The following is a 22,282-nucleotide window of genomic DNA, read 5'->3' on the forward strand; positions in this document are numbered from 1 at the left end:
GCGTCACGCCGACGCGTTTTAATTCACGGCAAATTGTCGAAGTATTAGGATCTTGTTCGGCGAATTTAATCCAAGACGCTTCACGTCAAATGTAGATATTTAATTAATATTGCGTAACTTTAAGATAAAGAGTTTAGTGTGGATTGGATGGGTTCATCATGACATGCTTTTTATCTCCGGATATAGTTTATCGGTAGAAGAAATAAATATGAACGTAATTTGGCGCGATTGCTTGCATAATTATTTATGTTTGTATAGGTAAAAGGCAAATAATTTCGATTTGTGAGCTATATTTTGAATTTGAACATTTCGCGCGTTTTATAATGTTTATTTTTTCCACATTTACGCCTGCGCAGAGAAAAGAAATATCACCATTTTTTAGCAAAAATTAATATTGTTTTTGTTAAAAATCAATTGTGTACTGTCAAAATTAAACGAAATTTAATTATTACTTTTCACCAATAGTGATTTTCTTGCAAAATGCATTAAGCATGATTCAACAAACATTAGAATCTGAATTGAGCGATAAGGTTATGATCAAAACATAGCCGGGTTAAATTTAGTTTTGACATCTCACTGACACTTACATAAACACAAATTCTAACCATATTTTATTAGTTTCTTTCAAATGAGAGCAGGATTTCGTTGGAAGCCCGAGAAGGCCCTATTTCAACTCATAAAAAGCAATTAATATCCTAAATAGCGCAGACAATAAATAATGAATAAGTGACACTATTAATCAAATCTTAAGTTGGCGACGAAAGTAGTATGGATTCAACGAAAAAGTACGATAAAGCCAGTTCTGAGGAGTCGGCAAGTTGGTTAAATAAACTATTTTATTGGTAAGTTTTTAAAGATATGTGTGATAAATTTAGAACCACTGATTTTCGTGTGAAATCCGCACAGAGGAATGATCAGTTTTAGGGGTAGTTGAATAGTAGTATGTTTAGTCCCTTATCAATATTCTTGAGATTATATGTTAATGGGTATTTTACATTTATGTATTTATATATATTTAACCAATACAATTGCCTCAAGTTATACGTGGAATTTCGTTAGTAGCTCAATATTAGGTTTTGTTGAGTTAGTGATTTATTTTATACAGAAGCCTACGACTACATCCATGATTGGTTCCTAACTGAGTCCCCAATCATAGATCAGATATTAATTTCAATGAGCTTTCAACCTATTAGCTTCTTCACATTACACTTAATATTATCCATCATTAATGTCTTAGGATTTTCATAATGAATTTACCTTAAATAGTAATATGTTTCATGTAAAGATTATAGACATAGTAAAATAATTGAAGGACTGGAGGCAAAAGGTTTGGTGAAAGCTTAAGAGTATCTCCATGGAAAATTCAAACTGATTTAGTCCACTGCTAAGACTCTCTGTTCCACAATTTGCTCAATAATTCAATATAGAAGTTTGTCAAATGCATATTACAATCAATTATACTCTTTATGTGTATTCTTCAATTGTTATTAATTATTAACGCCAATAATAAATTAGTCTTAATTGAAACAATGCATTCAAAAATTACAGATTGAGTAATAAAAATTGATACTCAATTCTTTATTGATTTGTTTTAGTTGGGTTCTACCATTTTTTAAGTTGGGTTATAACAATGATCTGCTCCTCAAGGACATCTATAATTGCACAAAACAAGACTTATCCCAGGGATTAGGAGATAAGTTAGAACAGTAAGTGAATATGTATTTCTTGACATCCCTTATCAGTCCGTAGAAAGTAAATTAAAAATATATATTTTTCTTTGTCTCAAGTGCTCAATATTTGAGTAAGAAATACCATAGCGAATACAAAGACAATTCGGTATCTCCCAAAAGGTCAAAATACATTAATAGTCTTATGCAATAATGTTGAACTTCACAATATGTTTTATCACAAAAAAAACTTGATTCTGATTAGAAATTTGAAATTCCTTAAATTAACATAAATTTATGCTTTGAGAACTGTTACTGCTATTAATATACTACTCAGATAATCTATTTGTGAGCTTAATGAATATTCTTCTGCACTGAAGACAATGGAATCAAGAGCTTTTTAGAGCTGAAAAATACAAACGAAAACCGAGCCTAAAACGCGCAATATGGAAGACATTTGCACACTCCTACATGTTTTATGGTCTGATCATATTTCTCAACTCATTGTTTATAAAGTAAGTGCTCTTACTAGTCTTTATAACCCCTTTGAATTCAAACAGAACATTGTAGACTTTCCCAACCAATTGTCTTGGGATTATATGTCAGGTATTTCAAGAAAAATGCCATAAGAGACCCAATATATGGGTGGATTCTTGGATCTGCAGTAGTATTTATGGCTTTTATCAACCTAGTTGTAATGCATTATTGTTCAATTAATTGTTCACGAGAAGGAATGAGGGTGAGAATTGCTTGCAGCTCTCTCATCTACCGCAAAGTATGTTGCAAATAGTAAAAATAATAATTCTACTTCAAATAATTTGTCATTGTAGTTGTTAAAATTAAATCATGTTTCATTGGGAAAAACCACTGCAGGACAATTAGTCAATTTACTATCCAACGATGTAGCCAGATTTGATTTTGCAATGCCCTTCTTGCACTATATCTGGGTCATGCCAATAGTAGGTTTAGGAGGTTTTTTAGTTATGTACAGCTACGTAGGCCTAGCTGCCGTTCCCACTATGATTGTCATGAGTCTACAAGCAGTGTTTGGGCAAGGGTATTTATCCAAGCTGCAAGGCAAGTATCGGGGAAAAATATCCCGACTCACCGACCAAAGAGTAAAATTGATGAGCGAAATAACAGCGGGTATCCAGGTTATTAAGATGTACGCTTGGGAACAGCCATTTGAGAGAATTATGGAAATTGCTCGAAGGTAGTTCTGACAAGATGTAGAGTGGTTAATTTTAAACTGTGTGAATTTAGGAACGAGGTGGACATGATCGCACGCACCTCATATATTAAAGGCTTTTCCTCAGCTTTGAACGTGTTTGTTGAAAGGGCCACTTTGTATATTGCAGTCATTTCTTTTGTACTGCTTGGTAATAGCATTACAGGTCAGTAAAAGATTTGCAAAAAAATTTAATAAGCCAATTCTATTAAATATAAAGGTGAAATCGTGTTCTCTGTGGCCCAATTACTTAACACCATCCAACTATATATGTCCATTCTATTCCCTATTGCATATTCTGCCTACGAAGAGGCCAAAGTTTCGGTAAGGAGAATTGAGGAGTTTTTGAAGAGTGGCGAAAATTTAACTTTAAGTTACTCAGACCAAGGCAAGATTTAAAACCAGATTTAAATTTGTATCTATGTATTTGATAATTAAAAAAAATCAGATTCCAGTAGCATTAAAATTGTCAAAGGAAGAGCCAGTTGGCGCCCAAATCCAATAGTGCATACTTTAGTGGACATTCATTTGGACGTAAAACCAGGTACTCTTTGCTGCGTTGTGGGACCTGTGGGATGCGGCAAAAGCTCCCTTTTACAGGTGCAATTTGGCATAATTTATAATGAATATTTAAGTCTTGTAGGTTATTTTAAGGGAGCTGCCTTTGAACATGGGCAAGCTAGAAGCGCCTTCAAAGATATCTTACACCTCTCAGGAGCCTTGGTTGTTTGCCTCAAATATTCGGCAAAATATTTTATTTGGAATGCCTTTTGACAAAGCAAGGTAAATTATAATCTACAAACTTAATTAACATATAAAAGTATGGATAAACATCAGATACGCTAAAGTGGTAGACGTCTGTGCTCTTCAGCGAGATTTCGAGGAACTTCCCTTTGGTGACAAAACCCAAGTGGGTGAAAAGGGCACCGCTTTAAGCGGAGGGCAAAGAGCAAGAGTGGCCTTAGCTAGGGCTGTGTATAGGGAGACTGACACCTATCTTTTTGACGATCCCTTGAGTGCCGTAGATACTCATGTTGCTAAACATTTATTCGAACAATGCGTTCAGAGATTTTTGAGTGGAAAGACCAGAATTCTAGTCACGCATCAGGTGCAATTTCTGAAAGGGGCTGATTTGATTGTGATTATGAGCAATGTAAAAATTTTTAAGTCGTTAGAAGCTATTATTGAAATGTGTTTATACAGGGACAAATCAACAAAATAGGAACTTTTGCTGAATTAGAAAACGACATATCAGCTCTTTCAAAGGAGGTGGAACACCACAAGGAAGAGCATCACGAAAAGGATTTGGAAGCAACAAAATTAGCAGTTCCACAGGTGTCTAAAAGAGAGAGATTGCGTTCTGTTTCCTCAATAATTGTGCGTTTTAATCAAATTTATGCCTGTAGATCAGCAAAGGATTTTTTAGAGTATGGTTGGTACTGAGACTGATGAGACTCAAGAACATATAGAGAAAGGCTCAATTCCAACATCAACTTACATTACCTACTTCAGGGCTGGAAATTCAGTGTTTATACTGGTACTTTTAGTTTTAATGCTGATCATCGCCCAAATTATGTGTAATGCTTCTGATATATGGGTAACGCATTGGTAAGTGGCCGTATTCAGTTTTAAAAAAACTGCATTGGATTTAATATTGAAAGGACTAACAAGGAGGAATCGCGAAATTTGGATTTACTAAAACAACTGACGGAATCTAATTCTACAGCATCCTTTGAAAATTTGGAAACCTCTCTTGCCAACGCGAGTTTCATAAGAGAAAATTTAACAATAATTCATTTTTCGGATTCAACTACCACTGCCTCAGCCTTATTTGCTAACAGTACAATTCCAATAATTAAAACACAAACACAAAAAGACGGCATGTCCCAGGAGTTTTACATCTGGATCTACTCATTATTGATTATTTTGGCTGTTGCCCTTACCAGTGCCCGGTAACAACCTGAAAATTTTCAAAACTCTTAGATTAATGGACTTTTGTTTCCCAGCTCGACAATATTCTACAAAATTTGCATGAACGCGTCCAAAATTTTGCACAACCAGATGTTTGCCAAGATACTGAAGGCCCCAATGGCCTTTTTCGACATCAATTCCTCTGGGAGGATCTTAAATCGATTTTCCAAGGATATGGGAGCTATTGATGAGGTTTTGCCCAAGTGTACACTGGACATGTTGCAGATTTTTTTGGTGATGTCTGGAATTTTGAGCATGGTAAGTTAATTGTGGGGCATTAGAAATTGGCAACAAAATATTTATTGCATTCAAAATTTAACACAAAGAAAGCTCAAAACAGGTTTATCATTAATTATGGAATTTTACAATCTGGATAATACGCATTTTGGAATCCACTCACTAATTTTTAAGGAATTTCAGTAAATAATATCTCCAAAAAGTGGCAACAATGCCTCGGTTTTTTGTTATAAAATCACCATTGCCAGATGTTTAGATTTGCGATTTCCAAGACTCATTAGGTGGAATGTGTTAATATTTTTTAGCTTCATTTGATTATAACATGTTTTTATAGGTGTTTATTGTGAATAGTTGGATGGTAATCCCAGCAATAATCCTGGGTTTCTTCTTTATTTACGCCCGTAAAATCTACTTGGCCTCGGCGCAAGATGTCAAACGCTTAGAAGGCACTACCAAAGCCCCCGTTTTCTCCCACGTCTCTGCCAGTCTTTTTGGGTTGCCAAGTATCCGAGCTTTTAAGGCTCAAAGCATGATTATTCGCGAATTTGATACCCTTCAGGTAAGTACATCCATAATTGTCTTCTATCGAATCAATGACTGAAAACATTAGGACCAACATACCGGTACTTGGACCTTACTCCTGCACACCAGTGAAGCATTGGGTTTTTATTTGGACATAATCAGTACCATATTTCTGACTTTTGTGACATTCCAGTTCTTAATTTTCCACAGCGAAAAATTCTCCAGCGGCAATGTCGGACTTGTAATAGCTCAAAGTTTAATTTTGACCGGGATGCTTCAATTTGGAGTGCGCCAATCGGCTGAAGTGGCTTCCAATATGACTAGCGTTGAAAGAGTCTTGCAGTATATGCGCTTAGAGGAGGAAGGTCCTTGGGAAGCCCTCCCTGCCGATCGGCCTCCCATCGATTGGCCGAAAGAAGGACGTGTCGCTTTTAGACATGCCTATTTGCGATACACTCCCGACGGCTCGCCTTCTATCAAAGACTTGACGTTAGAATTTAAAGCAGGGGAGAAAATTGGAATTGTTGGTAGGACCGGGGCTGGGAAGTCTTCGTTAGTGGCCGCCCTGTTTCGTTTAGCTCCAGTGGAGGGACACGTCTTTATCGACGACTTGGATACAGCAGACATAGGACTGCGCACACTTCGGTCTTCAATCTCCATTATTCCGCAAGTGCCCACTTTATTCTCTGCTAGTCTCAGATATAACTTGGATCCCTTTGAGAAATGCTCGGATGAACAGCTGTATAGAGCGATAGAGCGAGTGGAGCTAAAGCAAAGCGGGGTTTTTCTTGAGACTACAGTGAGTGAAGGCGGGACCAATTTCAGCGCTGGTCAGAGACAACTCATATGTCTCGCACGGGCAATAGTTAGGTCAGTTGTAGCTCAATTTTTTTTGAATTTTACCGAATAAAATTTAATAGAAACCATAAAATCTTGGTAATGGACGAAGCCACAGCCAATGTAGACCAGCATACAGATTTTCTGATTCAAAGAACAATTCGTCAGGTGTTTCGTGACTGTACAGTCATCACCATAGCTCACAGGTAATTACTGGCTTTACAGAGTTGTGATTTGCTAATGGGAAACCATTGCAGAATCAATACTATAATCGATTGCGATCGCGTTTTGGTGATGGACCATGGGGAGGCAGTGGAATTCGCTGCACCCCACGAATTATTACAGGAAGAAGACGGACATTTTGCTAAAATGGTCTCGCAAACTGGAGAAAAGATGAAGATGCATCTGCGTAAGCTGGCAAAGGAGGCATATGAGCGAAAAAATGTAGTTGCCAATGGTAATTTTGAGCAGGAGAGTCTCCAGAAGATCAAGGACTCTGACTGATTTAAATAGAAATATGTATACAGGCATCATCAGTTCAAGTAAAAATGTGACAATTGTGCAAGTAGGAGAAGAATCGCACAATGTTTAATACTTGTTTGTCGGAGGCATATTAAACCTTATGCGATCCTTTTCCTATTTGCACAATTGTCATGTTTCTACTTAAACTGGTGATACCTGTATACAACAAATTCAGGTGCCTTCCAGACTTAATTAGGTCGTTGTTAATATCCAACAAAATGTTTTTTGTTTTGATGCATAACATGAACAAACTTGCTCTCATATTTTTTTTAAAGAGTAAACTTATACATTACAAGTAACATCAAAACTAAAATATAGGGTAATAAGGTGTCATGGATACTTAATATGATTAGTTCAATTAATATGTAAGTGCTTAAGAATTATGTATCTATGACAAAACGTTATAGCATTTAAAATTTGCCAAGTACTTACGGGATCTCTACTTATATATTTTGAAAAACATTTACAAATTTACAAAGATTTTGTAACTTAATACAAGTATAAAGTGACAGTCTAACCAAAGGTGCTACTTTAGAGGAATAATAAATTTATTAATAAATTTGTTACATGTACAATTTCCGTTTTTTGATTGTAGGAAACTAAACTTATTAAAAATAATTTAAATAAGCCTTCAAATATGAAAGGCATGTCTGGGGATAGGAATAGTCAAGCGTTTGACTGCTATTCCGAAAACCGCAATGAAAGTATTGTAAACGATCATAATACTCGTCGCAAGAAGAGGGTTTTAAAGAAAAAGATATCTATTTTGGAGTAGTGCATTAGGCACGTTTTCATTCCTTTGTGTTTTCTTGAAGTTTTCTTCTGTTCATGATTATTGTATTATATCTGAGATGTATTTTGGGTTGTAGGAAAACAATATTCCGTAAATTATTTTTATCAGCTGAGACATTGACGTTTTTGAACATGTTAGCCGTTGTTCTTGTAAATAATAATTTTCCGATATTTTCTAGTCTCATATTTTTAGGGAAAATTATAAAAACTATGCTGATTACGTAAATGTCCTTGTGAGAATAAACAAAATTTCACATTAAAAACATTTTTTCTGATTGTCCTCCCATAGGGATTATTCTTAAGTAACTTATACACCTGTGTAGCTACTATTGGCAACACCGCCCCAAACGAAGCTGTAAATGTAAACAACAATTAAATCAAATTTCAATTAATTGCAAATTATTAATCAATTTTTGAAAGTTTCTATTTACACCCCTTTATTATAAGCAACTCCTTGGAACGCCAAGTTTAAAAAGTACCAAAATCTCAATATGAAATTTGTTGCCATTCAGTGCAGCGGTTTTATTATCATCTTTTTAACTTTGCAATTTTGCCTCTTTTCATTGGGAGCAGTCGTTCATAAAAGCCATCACCATGGGGCCCACGAACACAATAGTTTAAATCAGGAGAGGGAGAGTGATGGAGCATATTCCCCCAATGATCATATTCATTATGAGGAGTCAGGTAAAACCCCACTTGCATATTCAACAGTTGAATTGCAATTTGCTTCATTAGCAAATCACCACTATCAGTTTGAGCATGAAGCCATATTAGGAAGTGCCAAAGAAGCTGAGGAATATGATCACTTACCTCCTGAAGAGGCAAAGAAGCATCTTGCCATCCTCTTAAAGAAAATGGACATATCAAAGGATGGATTCATCGATAGAAGTGAATTAAAAGCTTGGATAATAAGGTCTTTTAGGTAAAAACCTGATACAAAAATCATCCTTCTTTCTTCTGTATCACAAAGAAACTCTTTAAACCTAATTTATATAATTCTCCAGAATGTTATCAAAAGAAGAAGCCAATGAGAGATTAGATGATGCAGATGAGAATCACGATGGTAAAGTGTCATGGACAGAATATTTGTCTGATACATATGGTGTTGAGTCTAATGAAGATGATTCTCTCAGATTCCATGAAGAAAATTTACATGTAATAAATTTCAAAATGAAACAATAATTAACTTACAATAACATTACCGAGTAGCTGATTTCTGAGGATAAAGAAATGTGGGAGGCAGCTGATAGAGACCATGATGGTTTGTTAAACTTAACAGAATTCCAAGCATTCTCTAACCCTGAAGAAGATCCAGATATGGTTATGCTGGTACTGAATCAGACATTACACAATAAGGATACTGATAAAGATGGGAGTATAAGCTTTCAGGTAAGCCTAATTTAAAAAATAGTAAGGAAATAAGATTAGAATTATTATTAAAGGAATATATTGGTGAGAGAGGTGTAGAGTTAAGCAAAGAAAATTTGTTAGCTGAGAAACACAAATTTGATGAGGAATATGACAAAGATCAGGATGGAAAATTATCAGGACAAGAAGTTTTGTCTTGGATTGTTCCTAGCAATGAGTAAAAGATATGTATTTTTTTTAACACATTAAATCTGATTTTTAAAATCTTCTAGGGAAATTGCAGAGGATGAAGTGATTCATTTATTTGCACATAGTGATGATGATCACGATGACCTTTTAAGTTTTGATGAAATTCTGGATCACTATGAGACTTTTGTTGGCAGTGAGGTCACTGATTATGGAGATCACTTGCACAATTTGCATCAGTTTGATGATGAATTGTGATGAGCGTTCTTTTGTTATATTTTAACCTTCTGTCTTTGCTCCTAATTAGGTTCTAAATATTGAGTACTAATTTTTGAATCTAAATTTCATTTTAAAATTATTTCTTTCCCTGCTGAGAAGTAAATATACCTGACTAAGTAATATATGGGATGGACATAAAATAATTACTAACTTATTGGTTTGTTGAGGTTTGTTTGTGATTATTTATTTATTTGCGTTACAATATGTGCCATTTTAGGTTTATGCATGAATGTTTTTGTAGTTTAATATATTGAAGTGGCTTCTTGCATAATTTATTGACTTTTTTGAAGTGGGGTGGGACGATAAGGAGAATAACATCCTCTTATTCTCTTTCTTATTATAAGGTATGCCATAATTAATAGTATATAATTATATCACAGATTCCTTATTTAAATTTAATTAAAAATAACCTAATTTAGGTTTCTTTCATGATTTAATAAAGGTACTTATACACGTACAGTCGGCCGGCCGTCCATGAAAGAATTGATAGGTACGACCGGCCACCATCGTCGGTTGATACATACGAACAGTTTTACTAAGGATTATGGCCTTCAGTTTTATGCCGTTTACGATATAGAACTGTTACTACTATAGAATTTCCTATACACGATCAATTTAGGACGACAGTTTTAATTTTAAAAAAGTGTCGCAAGAAAAATGTACAGCTGCAATAATTGTACTATTAAAAAAAAGGCAAAAAAGAAAATCTGAGTTAAGGACTGGCTACAAAAACGTAGTACCTTATCACATACGGAATTGATACGGGAGCTTCGCTACTCAAGTGCTGCTGACTTAAAAAATGATAGTTTTTTTTCTAAAAGGCGTTAGTCTCTTCGGCAACAATCGTCCGGCGAACTGCACGTGTATAGCTACCTTTAAAGTACGACAGGGTACTTCATGTATACGGTTCATTCGAAATCGAGAATCCTCCTTCTCACGGTTGTTATCAAAGACACAGTGTCAGGGCGCTTGCTAATCGAAATTGGACAAACGAAAACACAAAGTTCTCTTTGGACAACTCAGTAGTGCTTAATGTTCTCATATTTCTATTAAGAATAATTTGAGATGTCTAAAACAGTTTAACCATATCAGAGAAGGCAACGCGAATTAATTCTAACATCAATGTGAAATGGTCCACAGATTTGGAGAGCGACGAAACCACCGATTTTCTGGCTAAAGAGGTGACGACAGATGCCTGAGGAGATCGAAGCAATTCTTTAAAGTGCCTAGACGCATAGGAAGAGTGCCATTATCCAGTGCGAACCAATTGTTTCTAAAATGACTGTTTGGGTTGTTTTTATTCAAAGACATAGGTACTTTCAATAACACCTTTGAAAATAGACTTGTTAAATTTTTATAAAAACAAGCCGTGAGCAGTCTTAGGATTGCATATTGGACACTATTGACTGACGCGATACCGTATACCCATACAAGATTGGGCTGGCGGATAATGCTAAGAATATGCATGGAAGATGAGGAAATGGTTGGACATGCCCCAGTAAGTGAACATCTAGTTGCTGAAAGACTAATATTTTAGCAAAACTGCACCAATCAAATTATAACGCCAACAAATATTTATTATAACATATTTATAATTACAAATGAAGTGTAATGAGTGCGCAAATACAATGATGAATATCTGCGTAATTAACAATGTATTAATATATATCACTTAAGTTATACCGTAATACCTGAACATTAATCCGTTGGGATATTCTTTGACCATTATATCCATTGACCTTATAAATATACAATAAATAAGCAAAAAACTTTAAGAATTTATAGATAATACTCAGATGAACGATATATCGGGTGAGCCAGAGAGGTGAAGATAATCTAAGCATCTTCGGCCTTTTCATTACTATTTAATACTCGGAATATAACAATTATTATTAAATAAGAATAGGGCAAACATTGTTTAAATAGCTTAAAGAGGAATTTCGAAGTTTATATCCAGTTTGGCGTCTCTGGCCAAACTGACAATATTAGACAGCTTGACAGCTAATCTTGCGGCTTCATCCAGATTGTCAACCGGAAGGATTTTCAGCCCAGAACTGGCAATCAAGACTTTGGCGTCGTCGACGTTCGTTCCTTGTAATCGACACACAATAGGCATTTTGAGGCTCAGCTCTTTGGCAGCGGCGATAATTCCCTCGGCAATCACATCGCAACGCATTATACCTCCGAATATATTTACCAAGATAGCGTGGACCTTAGCGAACGAGATATTTATGAACTTTTCTTATTAACAAGAATTTATCTTACTTTAGGATCTGATGTAATGATTTTGAAAGCTTCTTTTACGGCTGAAGCAGTAGCTCCGCCGCCTACATCTAAGAAATTCGCTGGAGAGCCTCCGTGTAGAGAGATAATGTCCATGGTGGCCATGGCAAGACCGGCACCATTTACCATACAACCGATATTACCATCAAGTGCGATGTAGTTCAAATCGAACTAAAAATTACGCTGATGTTGTTAAATGTAAAAATTAACTGATAATTTCTTGCCTTGGCTGCTGCCACTTCTTTCTCATCCTCTTGAGTCCAATCCCTTAGAGCAAACAACTCTTTTTGCCTAAAGGCAGCGTTATCATCAAATCGGAATTTCGCATCCAGGGAAAAATCTAAGATTATACTCAGTTTTCAGCAATTTGCTACATAAGGAATTATTAAGACTCACAAGTTTCTCCTGCGTCTTCAGCATAAGGGTTAATTTCGATCAAAAGGGCGTCTTTCTTCACAAAAAGATCATACATTTTCAACAGCATATCAGCAGTTTGGCTTTTTTTCGCCTCCAGGCCTACTTTTGAAGCCACATTTTCTGCCTGTGCCTTAGACAAACCCTTGATAATATCGATGGGTTCATAAATTATGGCATCTGGATTTTCAGCAGCTACTTCTTCTATATTTACTCCGCCTTGAGATGAGGCAATTATGACTGGACCCTTAAAAATTGGACCAAGATATAAGAAAGGAGAAGAAATAAAAGAAAAACAAAGTGCAGTTTAAAATTTGTTGGATTTTATAAATAAAATTTCTGATTAGAATTGATATACATTGATAATTTGGTTTGAGTCCTAAGTAAATATGTATATAGAAACAATTATCCTACAGGCTAATATTTATTGGCAAAGTTCAGTTAGTTATCTAAAAACTGACTTTTATCTAGATAATTTTTTAAAAGTAACACATTGTATGTTGTATATTTACAATAGTATACTTACAGAAAATGCTCTCTCCATCATGACTGCAAAGTAAAACTCCTTTCTTGGGAATTTACGTTCAGCTACCATTACTGCATTACATATCCGACCCTTCTCTCCTGTTTGCTTGGTCACCAAATACTGACCCAACATTTGCCCTGAAATATCTTCAGCTTCGTTCGGTCTATAATTAAAATTTTATTTAGAAAATCAAAAACCACTAACATCACTCTTACGAATAAACCATTCGAACTCCTCCTTTAAGACCATTTTTGAATGAACCTTTGCCACGACCCCCTGCTAAAACTTGGGCTTTAAGCACTAATTCTTTGGTGTTCAGTTTCTCGGCAATTTGCCGAGCTTCTTGTTTGTTTTTTGCCACTCCAAATTTTGGTACTGGTATCCCAGCATCTTTTAGTAAAGTGTAACTTATATGCTCATGAACATTCAGGTTTCGTTTTTGTTGCATCTGGGGGTTCCAACGATTGTTAGTGTTGGCTACAGGTCCCAAAATCTAAAAATAATTTAAAATTGGTAATAGTTTATGTAATGTTTGTTGTGCAAGGCCTGAATTAGTAAAGTCAAGGTTGTGTTGAATTTTTGAGTTTAGTTAAGTCATACCTTGGGACATCCCTTTGCTATCACATTTTCAGTAATAGCCAGGGTTCTTAATAAAGTGGCCATAACTTATTTTTTTGCTGGGGCGATTAAATGGCTTTTTTTAGGACCTGAACCACTACCACTACTTACTGCCACTACTACTTAAAGTGGTTTTTATCGTTTTTTATTAGAATGGTTTTTGAGTTCTATGTTTCAATATGAATCATGTCAACGATGACAGTGACAGATGTCAACTACTGCTACTAAAATTAAACTGATCATAACAAATTTAAGTAAAGTACTGGAATAGTTTTCTCTATGTCGTATGATATTTATCAAAGAAAGATAGAAAATGTACTGACATCGTTGGTGCAGTCGGAAACTATACATTATATACAATATTTACCTGTTTTACTTAGTGTTTTATTGCTCTATCAAAATTTAACCTAAAAAAATGCATTTCAAAATTTCTCTTTAATTGAATTAGTTTAAATCTAATAATTCTTCATAGAATTGCAGTTTAACACGAATGTTATTATACTACAAACATTGTAATTTTGTAATACTTATTTTGCCTAAAGTGACAAGTGCCCAGGAGAATACCGCTATCTTCTATCCACAATCATGACTACTGATACCATATCAAGCACCCAAAGCAGCAAAACTAAAGAGTTTTACGAAGAAGCAGCCAAATACTGGTCTCAAGTTCCACCCACAATAAATGGCATGCTTGGAGGTTTCGGAAAAATTTCAGCCACAGACATACATGGCTCAAAATCTTTATTGAAACAATTGTTTAATTCCAAGCAGTTTCCTGGTAGAGGTTATGCTTTGGACTGTGGTGCTGGAATAGGGAGAATCACTAGATTCTTGCTGTGTAATTTGTTTGATAAAGTTGATATGGTGGAGCAAAACCCATTATTTTTGGAAGCAGCAAAGCGTTACATAGGTCCAAACTTGATGGAAAATAAAATAGGAGAAATGTTTGCAGTGGGACTACAGAACTTTGTACCTGAGGCTGGAAAATATGATGTAATTTGGATCCAATGGGTGCTAGGGCATCTCACCGATACAGATTTTGTGCAGTTTTTCACCAACTGTCGGTAGGTGTTCTACGAAGAATTGTCTTATTGATCAAGTGCAAAATTGAAAATATTTTAGAAATGGCTTAAAATCTAACGGGCTTATAGTTGTTAAGGAAAACATAACTTCAACAGATTCAATAGAAGTAGATGAAAGAGATTCGTCCATGACTAGGCCTATAGGAGTACTTAAGGACCTGTTTAGGCAGGCAGATTTGGACTGCTTTCGAGTGACCAAACAACTGAATTTTCCTAAAGGGATTTATAGCGTTTATATGTTTGTATTGAAACCTAGTCAATTCAATGCCATGATAAAGGATATTAAGAGCAGTGATACAGGGTCATCAGGGGAGATTTCTCCTGAGGATGGTGATTTTGATAATCAGTTATCTTTGTTACAACCTGAAGGCGTCGTAGATAAGTGAAGAAAATTTTGTTGAGTTTTAAATGAAAATTATGTGGCAAAAAGATTTTTGTGAGGTTGAAAATGAATGTTTGTGTGAAAAGTACAAAAAAAATAAAATTTTCATTCAAAAGAATTTGCATCTTTTAATTTGTGTTACGGGTGTATTTTACCAAAGAATTACCTGCTTCTATTAGCAGAACCAGTTCGTTTCTTCATGCACAAATACTTTCGTTAGGTTATCAGCGTGTCTTCACCTTGTCATCCCTCGTGGCTTTTATTTGACGTTCTGAAAAAGGCACATCCAACTATTTGAAGATCAGAAAGAAAAATCAGGGGCACGCGTCGATCGAACGCAGCAGGGTAGCGCGAGTAGCTACACCTTTGCTGAGGCTTCGGTCAACACCTGTACCAGTATGAATGTGGATGTGCACGGCAGGTGTGGGACAGGGAGCGAATCCCGCCAGGTTCGGTCTCAGGAGGGCACGTGTTGCTTTTTATTATACAGACAAATTTAGTATTTACATTACAAACAAAATAATTTGCAGAATGTTCCAATAAGCAATCTTAACGGAAACAGGTTTTAAATTCATAAATTTGAAATTATACTATTAGATCAAGTTTGTGAGTCTCACTAAATGTGTGGGAAAGTAGTTTAACATCATTAAGTATTTTACATTTTATTTAGGGACTGATTCGTACAAGTTAATGGTACATTAATACGGTGTTTCCCCAAAAAATTAAGGATTTTTGATATTACCTATCAGGACCAGTTAATTTCAGCTTTTCGGGTTAAATCGGCATGAATCGGATGTTCACCCTCTCAGAACGTTTGAAGTAAATAATACGAACGAACAATAGTCGGTTTATGATCGATATTTTTCATTTGTTTTTCTGTAAAATGGTGGAATTGGTTCGAACTTTTTTAGTTTTTGTGAAGAAAATTTAAAAATTTTCATTTCAAAGCAGTTTTGTTGTGTTTGAACTATGAAATTATCAAATTCCGGATCGTTATTAATCGTAAAATAATTATTGTAATAGTGAATTTGAATCTAGTAAAGCTGGAAGACAGATTGAAAATTGGCCTTCTTCGGAGCTGTAAAAAAAGTACGAATTATAATGATTTTATCTTGGTGGTGCAAATTCGTTAATATCAGACCAATTTTTCGGCAGAGTACCATTAAAAATACTATCTAAAATGTTTATATAAAACAGGTAAATAACTTGGTATATGATCGGTACCATGGCCTGTCGAACGAAGCATAACATGTTCTCAATTTATACAATTGTAGTTCTGATTCTCTGTTTCGATTTGTTCTGCTTCTCAGCAGAAGTCTTTTCCCCTTTCCTTAAGATGTTCTTTAGACCTTTTTCAGTTTATATATTGTTGTCTACAATAGCTATCATTATCAATCATTCTTCATTTCCTGCAAGTTCCATTTCCACAATCAGTACTTTGAAGAATAGTTTTAATTCCCGAGTTCTGTATTTTAAAAACATAAGAGAATATCCTAGGGAACATAATTGAGAGACAATAATTAAATGGCTCATTTCAAGAAGGAATTAATTTCATACAGGTCAACTTGATGGAACAAATTCCTTATTTCACCCCGTTACTCAATTGCTGATGTTCAAATATCAGAACATAACTACAAATACTTGTGTGAACGCTATAAAGAAGCAAATATTGGCGTATCTGGCAGAAACGTAATCTATGTAACGTATAGGGCAGTGACTCATTTCATAAATAAACTTGAAATTCATAATGTGATCCGTATGGCACTCTCATAAAAACATTTCGTCATAATCTTATCCTCTCATATAATTGATGAATCTATCTATATTCTCGAGTTAAAAACGTTAAAGAAATCCATATCAATAATTCTTTGGCCATCAACTAGCGGATTTAGTTCTTAATAGAAAATCTATTAAATAAACTAAAAAAATTGACCACCATATGAGAAACTCGACCAACAATAAAATAATAGGCTACGATGGCTTTGATAAGAGGAGACAGAAAAAGCGGTCGCAGCTTAAAATTGTAAAGCTCATGCTGGCTCAGAATACTTATGAACCATAATTTAATTCATTGCAGAGAAAAACGATAATTTATCCTGCGAGTTGAGAAATTAAATGCAGAAATAGATGTATAATACTGATTTATAGATTAAGAATTATGATGTTTGTGTTTCTTTGGCCGACTTGAAAGTACCCAGTACTGTCAACTTATTTTATCAGACAACTCTTCGTATTGGAGCTTTTTTAGTCTTCATGTTTAAGTAATTTTGTAGTACTGTACTTGCCAAAAAAGTCCCCATAGTAAGCTGCACCAGCAATACAATTCACATGCTTAATTCTGCATTGAATCCTCTGCGAATCCGTTAATTTGGCAATGTAATAAACTGAGACGTTGATTACTCCCAGATTGATTTATGTTTTAATTCAAGATTCGCCAAATAACTTTTACAGTTAGCGGAAGATACCTGCGTATTATCAGTGGCACCTGCCTTTCGGCAAGCCTTCGCCTATATTTTCGTTGCTGCTTTACGGCCGATATACATATTGCTTAATTATAAACAGTTTATTATGCTAAGCAGTACTAATAATTCGCAATTTTCGAAAAATATTTACTATAACGGTCATCTAAATTTGGGTTAAAACTGAGGATAGTTATTACAACGAAGGAATGCTCGGTAAACTATAATGATACGTTTAAATAAGTGATTTTTAAATTATATGCTCAAGCACAATTATCTTAAATTACCAACTATAATGTTAACAATTGTCTCATCGAAGACACATCGAAGCGGTCCTACAAAATCAGATTGTTATTGCCATCTTGCATTTCGCTTTGACTTAGCAGCTGAAACCTTGGTAATTAATTTTACTGCTTACACGTCAGCTTTAAAGCAGATGAGCCCCAACTTAACCTACATATTGTTAATTAATACTCCTCATTTTTGTAATTAGTTCGTGTAACGAGATGCGTTTCTGTATTCGTACTCCCATTTTGGCTTTTATGTTGAGTTTTAATTTAATTTCACCACTGTGTGGAGGGGCCGTCGGTGGTTTTCACTTTGATTGGGTGTCGAATAAGGATAAATAAGTACCCCCTGCCGAAAGAGAGATATTAAATTGTTTGGTAATGATGCAGTAATATTGCCAATAACGGTAATCTAAACAAAAAGAATTCGGCGGATTAAAAAAAAAATCAGTGTTCCACTGATTCATAAAAATCATGTTGATGTAATTGATGTGATTTTTTCTCAAAAATTCGCCTTAATTTCGGATGTGCAAAATGCCATGTTTTTACCGTCAGTGTGTTTTGTATTTCGTAGATTTCTTAAATGAAAGAGCTGGCGAGACAAAATCAGAATTTTCTCTGACAACGGAATTCTGAAAATGGTGTCTAGTGCCTCCATATTTCCCCCTTTTTCTAAAAATGTACGAATTTCGTTGATCTTTTCTGAATTTCTAAGCGCCCCAGCTGCATCTATTCTGTATGGCTGCCACCTTTTCATTTTTAATTTATTTATTCTGCCTTCGAAGTTCCTGATTAGTATACCACTGTTAAACCAAGCTTTCGATAATAAAATCCATAAGGGCCATGGGTGGGTCAGTCGGCGTTCGTAGTAACTTTGCGTGTCTGGGAAGTAAATTAACTGAAGAGGACCTTCGACGCGTGCCGCACTAACGCAACTGTCGAAAAAGAGACGGTAAATCCATGTGGAACACCTGGCTATTCCTCTCCTTATTTAACGTATTGTTTTTATCAAGAGATGAATGTTCCCTCTTCTCAGTACAAACTCAACTTATTAATTGTAAGCAATGAATTCCTCTCACTTCGAACGTTCTTCTCATATTTTACCGTTACCTCATTCCAGGCAATTTCGGCGACATTCCATCGATTTAATCGCGATGAGGGAACATCTGCAGGGCATTTCTTTTTACAAAAACATCTATTAGAAGCCCTATTTTAGTAGCTATAATAACCCCGGAACTATTCGTCTGAAGGGCAAAAAATAGGCATGTGCAAAGGGTTGTTCAACCTGTTCGCGTTTATAACTGTAAATTTGCCATTAACAAAAAGGAAAAAATATGCTTCTTGCAGTTGGGCCTTAAGTTGTAGTCTCATGTATATGTCATCTCACGACGGATAAAGAAGAAATAATTTTTACTTATTGTGATCATTTTCGTCGAATGATATGGAACATGCATGGGACAGGTACTATTTTAAACGATTCACCCACCGGAAATGAATCCTTTCTTTCCTTTTAATAAGCGACAAACTAAATCGTTTGAATGGCTTATCGTTCGAATCTTTAAATTACTAATAAATCATAATCGAATATAATATGACTGGAACATGTAAATGCGCCATTGTTATTACATAAGTATATGTTAATTCCTCGTATTAAACGTGGTGCACAATCGAAAATGGCATTCAAAGGGACCATTTGTCATATTTCAGGACGTTTTTTCTATTTCGTTATTTTTCCGTCGTACAATCTATTCTTCATTTAGAAAGCTTATTATTAATCGAATCCGATGTTTCAAAATGCAAAGTAATTGATAAATAGGTGTTTAATGATACTACATGTCTGTCTGCATGTGTAATGTAGAAGCTATGACTTCTGAAAAACGTTATAGGACAGAAAATTAATTGCTGAATGCAAATCGGTTTGGACATCATTTGCAGACATTGTTTAAAGATGACTATAATAATTTATCAATATGTGATACTATATTCGAAAATGGGACTAATCTAATTCAATTCTACCGGGAGTAAGTTATGAGTTGCTTTTCCAAGGGTTGACCGTGGTAAAATCACCTAACCGGGAAATTAATGGAAAAATGAATGATGTTTTTAATATTAAAAATCCGTTTTGGGGAAAACGTTTCTCCGATATTTCGAAACGTTATTCTCTTGAAATAATAGAACAAATAATTTAAAAATAAAATTAAAAATCGTCATGAAAATGTGCAGTAGGTTGAAAGTAAGAACTTTGCGTTATTTTTTAAACTTAGAGAGGCGATATTTCGGAATGTTGTGGAACAATTTACTTTACGATAAGTCAAATTTAATGAGTTTTATAAACTATTACTCGGTGCATATATGTGATTTGGAAAAAAGTTATTAAAATGATGAGGATTTACGCTCTCAAAGATTTTTAGTGTGCAATTATTTTCCCCATGTTTATTTGTAAGATCTGTCGCATGCCTGGAAGGAGTCAGCAATGATGAAATCATGTTATTATTGAATATAACATTGGAGCACGTTTAGGCATTTATATAAACTTTTGTAATTTCATTCAATTGATTTTTTACACTCTTGAAATGTTGATTCAATTTATTAGGAACTGCAGATAATTTCGGATGCTTCTTAGTTTCTCATTAAACGACATCACATATCCAAATTTTTCCTAGCGATAAATAATTCCCTTAGTATAGAGTACTTGGTCCAGACTGGAGGCCTGCAGTTGCTTTGATTATAAAAAAATATACACTCATGCCAGGGATACGTTTTCTGTGTATTTTTTGCCTACTCCTTTCTATTCGCATATAATTTTAATTTTCTCGAAGAACGTGATGCGATGGCTTTTCTTGTTTAATTCCTTTTTTAACTTCTATCGAACCCCTCTAGGACGACCACGTAACACACTTAAGGAAAAAACAACACGTGGTTCGATATATTACCTTAATGTTAAAAAAAAGTTGATGATTGCGTGTAGTGTAAATGTCGGATTAAAATTCCTATTATTCCATTTTATAGGTGTGGCAAAGTGCCAATACTTTATATGTATATTAAACCTTATCAATTAAAGACGGGAAACATTTTAAACGATCTTGCAAACTTTCGCTTTTTACTGGATATCCACGGAACTGCTCGAAATGTTCTTACTCACAAAATTGTATTTTATTGACTAATTCCGCAATTTTGCCATAATTTATACAATACCAGCTTTAATTGTTTCTAGACTCCTCGTTCGAATTTGGACCACTCTGCAACTGGAAATCGTCACCGGTTTTCCAACCTGTTTTCTTAGCGAATTCATACTTACATGTTGGAAAGCTGGAATTTTGAATCTTTAATTGTCGTATTCAGGAAATGGGCCATAGTTGACGACTGGAGCACTTGAAGTTTGACTTCACTAACGGATTTTTGTCTCACAATTTGATTTAAAGTGAAGAAGTCCCAAAATCATTAATTCAAATAGATGTAAACGTATTAACGACGAAATATATTTTTTTTCGTCAGGTGATATAAACTGGCTCAAACAACAAATAATGACTAAAAATTAACGCGATATTCATATTAGGACAATAATAAGTGATAAAAAATTTAAAAAGCATGGACATCGATGGATTTTTTAAATTCAATATTGAGGAATAAAGATTACTTTGCATGTACTACTATCTCTATGCCGCATCACAAGACTAACAAGGTAATTTCTTCACAAATTTGGGAGGCAAAAACCTTAAACTGGCATATTTCCAGCCCTTCCAAGAACGGATTTAATCGCCCGTTTTATCGGACGGTCGCTGAAGTATTTTCTGCGCACTTGAGTATTTTTATGGGATTTAAACATTTTAAATACCCGTTCGAAGGTAATTGTAATTTTGATTTCTCCGTAATTTGACCACCAAAAGTCGGCGAAATATTCGGGTGTCACGTCCGATTGCAGTCCTCTGTGTATTGCCCCGACGGGCCATGGACCAAAGAGCACTAATGTGTTCCGAGAGACACACGAGAGAGAAAAAAATTAAAATCATTGTGACTTTTCCAATTTCATCGATTGCGGTCCTGCAAAGATGATATCAGTTTACAAAGCAGACATTTAAGCACGATTAGTGCAAAATGCGCACAGAGTAATTCTGATCACTTCCGGTTTGCGCTGATAACAATCCGGATGATTATCGTTGGGTAAGTAATTATTATATCGTGAACACCTTTACAGCTGATCCATGCTTGACCTACATCAAAGGAAGCACGCGTTTTCATTCCGTAAAAGGCAGACGAAAACATGTGCCTTAATTATCATTGATTAATAAATACATTGTTGAAAGGCATGCAACATAAGGATGGAAGTTTGAGTGGATAAACCCTTTTTCTTTAAAAATTTATAGCAACGTAGCTAAATTGTAGTTGCATAAACCGGTCAACTTCAAGTTATTGTGATCACGGCACCAAATTACTTATTTTGCGTCATTAATTTACAGTGGCGGACGTACGCACGGTGGCCATTGTCTACATATCTGGGTAGAATTGATTATTATTAGTATAATAATAAATACGCTATGAAACGATGCAAGTAGTATGTTTTTTTTTTTTGAGAATTACGTTGTGTTCTACTCAAAACTATCTATAAAGGTTTTAGAATTTTT

General features: G+C 34.9%; 4 protein-coding genes across 6 annotated transcripts; 3 read left to right on the forward strand and 1 right to left on the reverse strand.

The window, feature by feature from the left end:
• The first annotated feature begins 79 nt into the window (after nucleotides 1–79).
• On the forward strand, nucleotides 80–7,559 carry LOC136346711 (probable multidrug resistance-associated protein lethal(2)03659). Of its 2 annotated transcripts, XM_066296077.1 has the most exons (18): nucleotides 80–842; nucleotides 1,596–1,706; nucleotides 2,048–2,182; nucleotides 2,238–2,442; nucleotides 2,498–2,880; nucleotides 2,931–3,061; nucleotides 3,116–3,283; nucleotides 3,344–3,495; nucleotides 3,539–3,678; nucleotides 3,733–4,048; nucleotides 4,099–4,272; nucleotides 4,322–4,503; nucleotides 4,557–4,847; nucleotides 4,902–5,124; nucleotides 5,438–5,662; nucleotides 5,714–6,495; nucleotides 6,546–6,668; nucleotides 6,720–7,559. In XM_066296077.1, the coding sequence occupies exons 1-18, from the start codon at nucleotides 769–771 to the stop codon at nucleotides 6,964–6,966; spliced, it is 4,062 nt and encodes a 1,353-aa protein (XP_066152174.1). In that variant the 5' UTR covers nucleotides 80–768; the 3' UTR covers nucleotides 6,967–7,559. The 2 variants fall into 2 exon arrangements, with proteins under 2 accessions (XP_066152174.1, XP_066152181.1); XM_066296084.1 differs by lacking the exon at nucleotides 1,596–1,706 and having other exon boundaries at nucleotides 2,228–2,442.
• A 532-nt stretch (nucleotides 7,560–8,091) lies between these two features.
• On the forward strand, nucleotides 8,092–9,880 carry LOC136346744 (reticulocalbin-2). 2 transcript variants are annotated; one of them, XM_066296132.1, is made up of 6 exons: nucleotides 8,092–8,460; nucleotides 8,512–8,698; nucleotides 8,781–8,931; nucleotides 8,986–9,165; nucleotides 9,219–9,361; nucleotides 9,417–9,880. In XM_066296132.1, the coding sequence occupies exons 1-6, from the start codon at nucleotides 8,268–8,270 to the stop codon at nucleotides 9,586–9,588; spliced, it is 1,026 nt and encodes a 341-aa protein (XP_066152229.1). In that variant the 5' UTR covers nucleotides 8,092–8,267; the 3' UTR covers nucleotides 9,589–9,880. The 2 variants fall into 2 exon arrangements, with proteins under 2 accessions (XP_066152229.1, XP_066152239.1); XM_066296142.1 differs by having other exon boundaries at nucleotides 8,266–8,460; nucleotides 8,529–8,698.
• A 1,280-nt stretch (nucleotides 9,881–11,160) lies between these two features.
• On the reverse strand, nucleotides 11,161–13,644 carry ScsbetaA (Succinyl-coenzyme A synthetase beta subunit, ADP-forming). The gene is made up of 7 exons (XM_066296106.1): nucleotides 13,433–13,644; nucleotides 13,048–13,325; nucleotides 12,833–12,995; nucleotides 12,289–12,553; nucleotides 12,117–12,232; nucleotides 11,875–12,063; nucleotides 11,161–11,821 (listed from the first exon to the last, which is right to left on the reverse strand). Exons 1-7 carry the CDS (start codon nucleotides 13,493–13,495, stop codon nucleotides 11,537–11,539), a joined length of 1,359 nt encoding a protein of 452 aa, XP_066152203.1. The 5' UTR covers nucleotides 13,496–13,644; the 3' UTR covers nucleotides 11,161–11,536.
• A 175-nt stretch (nucleotides 13,645–13,819) lies between these two features.
• Ntmt (N-terminal methyltransferase) lies at nucleotides 13,820–15,032 on the forward strand. Its single transcript, XM_066296157.1, has 2 exons — nucleotides 13,820–14,514; nucleotides 14,573–15,032. Exons 1-2 carry the CDS (start codon nucleotides 14,036–14,038, stop codon nucleotides 14,916–14,918), a joined length of 825 nt encoding a protein of 274 aa, XP_066152254.1. The 5' UTR covers nucleotides 13,820–14,035; the 3' UTR covers nucleotides 14,919–15,032.
• Nucleotides 15,033–22,282: the final 7,250 nt, after the last annotated feature.

This window comes from Euwallacea fornicatus, chromosome 2, assembly GCF_040115645.1.
Source record: "Euwallacea fornicatus isolate EFF26 chromosome 2, ASM4011564v1, whole genome shotgun sequence".
NCBI classification, from domain to species: domain Eukaryota; kingdom Metazoa; phylum Arthropoda; class Insecta; order Coleoptera; family Curculionidae; genus Euwallacea; species Euwallacea fornicatus.

Bases quoted from the DNA above. Each gene is read 5' to 3' on its own strand.
- LOC136346711 (XM_066296077.1), top strand. From the start codon at position 769: ATGGATTCAACGAAAAAGTACGATAAAGCCAGTTCTGAGGAGTCGGCA. The intron at 2,443-2,497 runs GTATGTTGCAAA...TTGTCATTGTAG, and splicing joins GCTCTCTCATCTACCGCAAA to TTGTTAAAATTAAATCATGT. The intron at 4,273-4,321 runs GTGCGTTTTAAT...AGGATTTTTTAG, and splicing joins GTTCTGTTTCCTCAATAATT to AGTATGGTTGGTACTGAGAC.
- LOC136346744 (XM_066296132.1), top strand. From the start codon at position 8,268: ATGAAATTTGTTGCCATTCAGTGCAGCGGTTTTATTATCATCTTTTTA. The intron at 8,461-8,511 runs GTAAAACCCCAC...TTGCTTCATTAG, and splicing joins TATTCATTATGAGGAGTCAG to CAAATCACCACTATCAGTTT. The intron at 9,166-9,218 runs GTAAGCCTAATT...TTATTATTAAAG, and splicing joins ATGGGAGTATAAGCTTTCAG to GAATATATTGGTGAGAGAGG.
- ScsbetaA (XM_066296106.1), bottom strand. From the start codon at position 13,495: ATGGCCACTTTATTAAGAACCCTGGCTATTACTGAAAATGTGATAGCA. The intron at 12,233-12,288 runs GTGAGTCTTAAT...GTATAATCTTAG, and splicing joins TGAAGACGCAGGAGAAACTT to ATTTTTCCCTGGATGCGAAA. The intron at 12,064-12,116 runs GCAAGAAATTAT...CGTAATTTTTAG, and splicing joins AAGAAGTGGCAGCAGCCAAG to TTCGATTTGAACTACATCGC.
- Ntmt (XM_066296157.1), top strand. From the start codon at position 14,036: ATGACTACTGATACCATATCAAGCACCCAAAGCAGCAAAACTAAAGAG. The intron at 14,515-14,572 runs GTAGGTGTTCTA...AAAATATTTTAG, and splicing joins CAGTTTTTCACCAACTGTCG to AAATGGCTTAAAATCTAACG.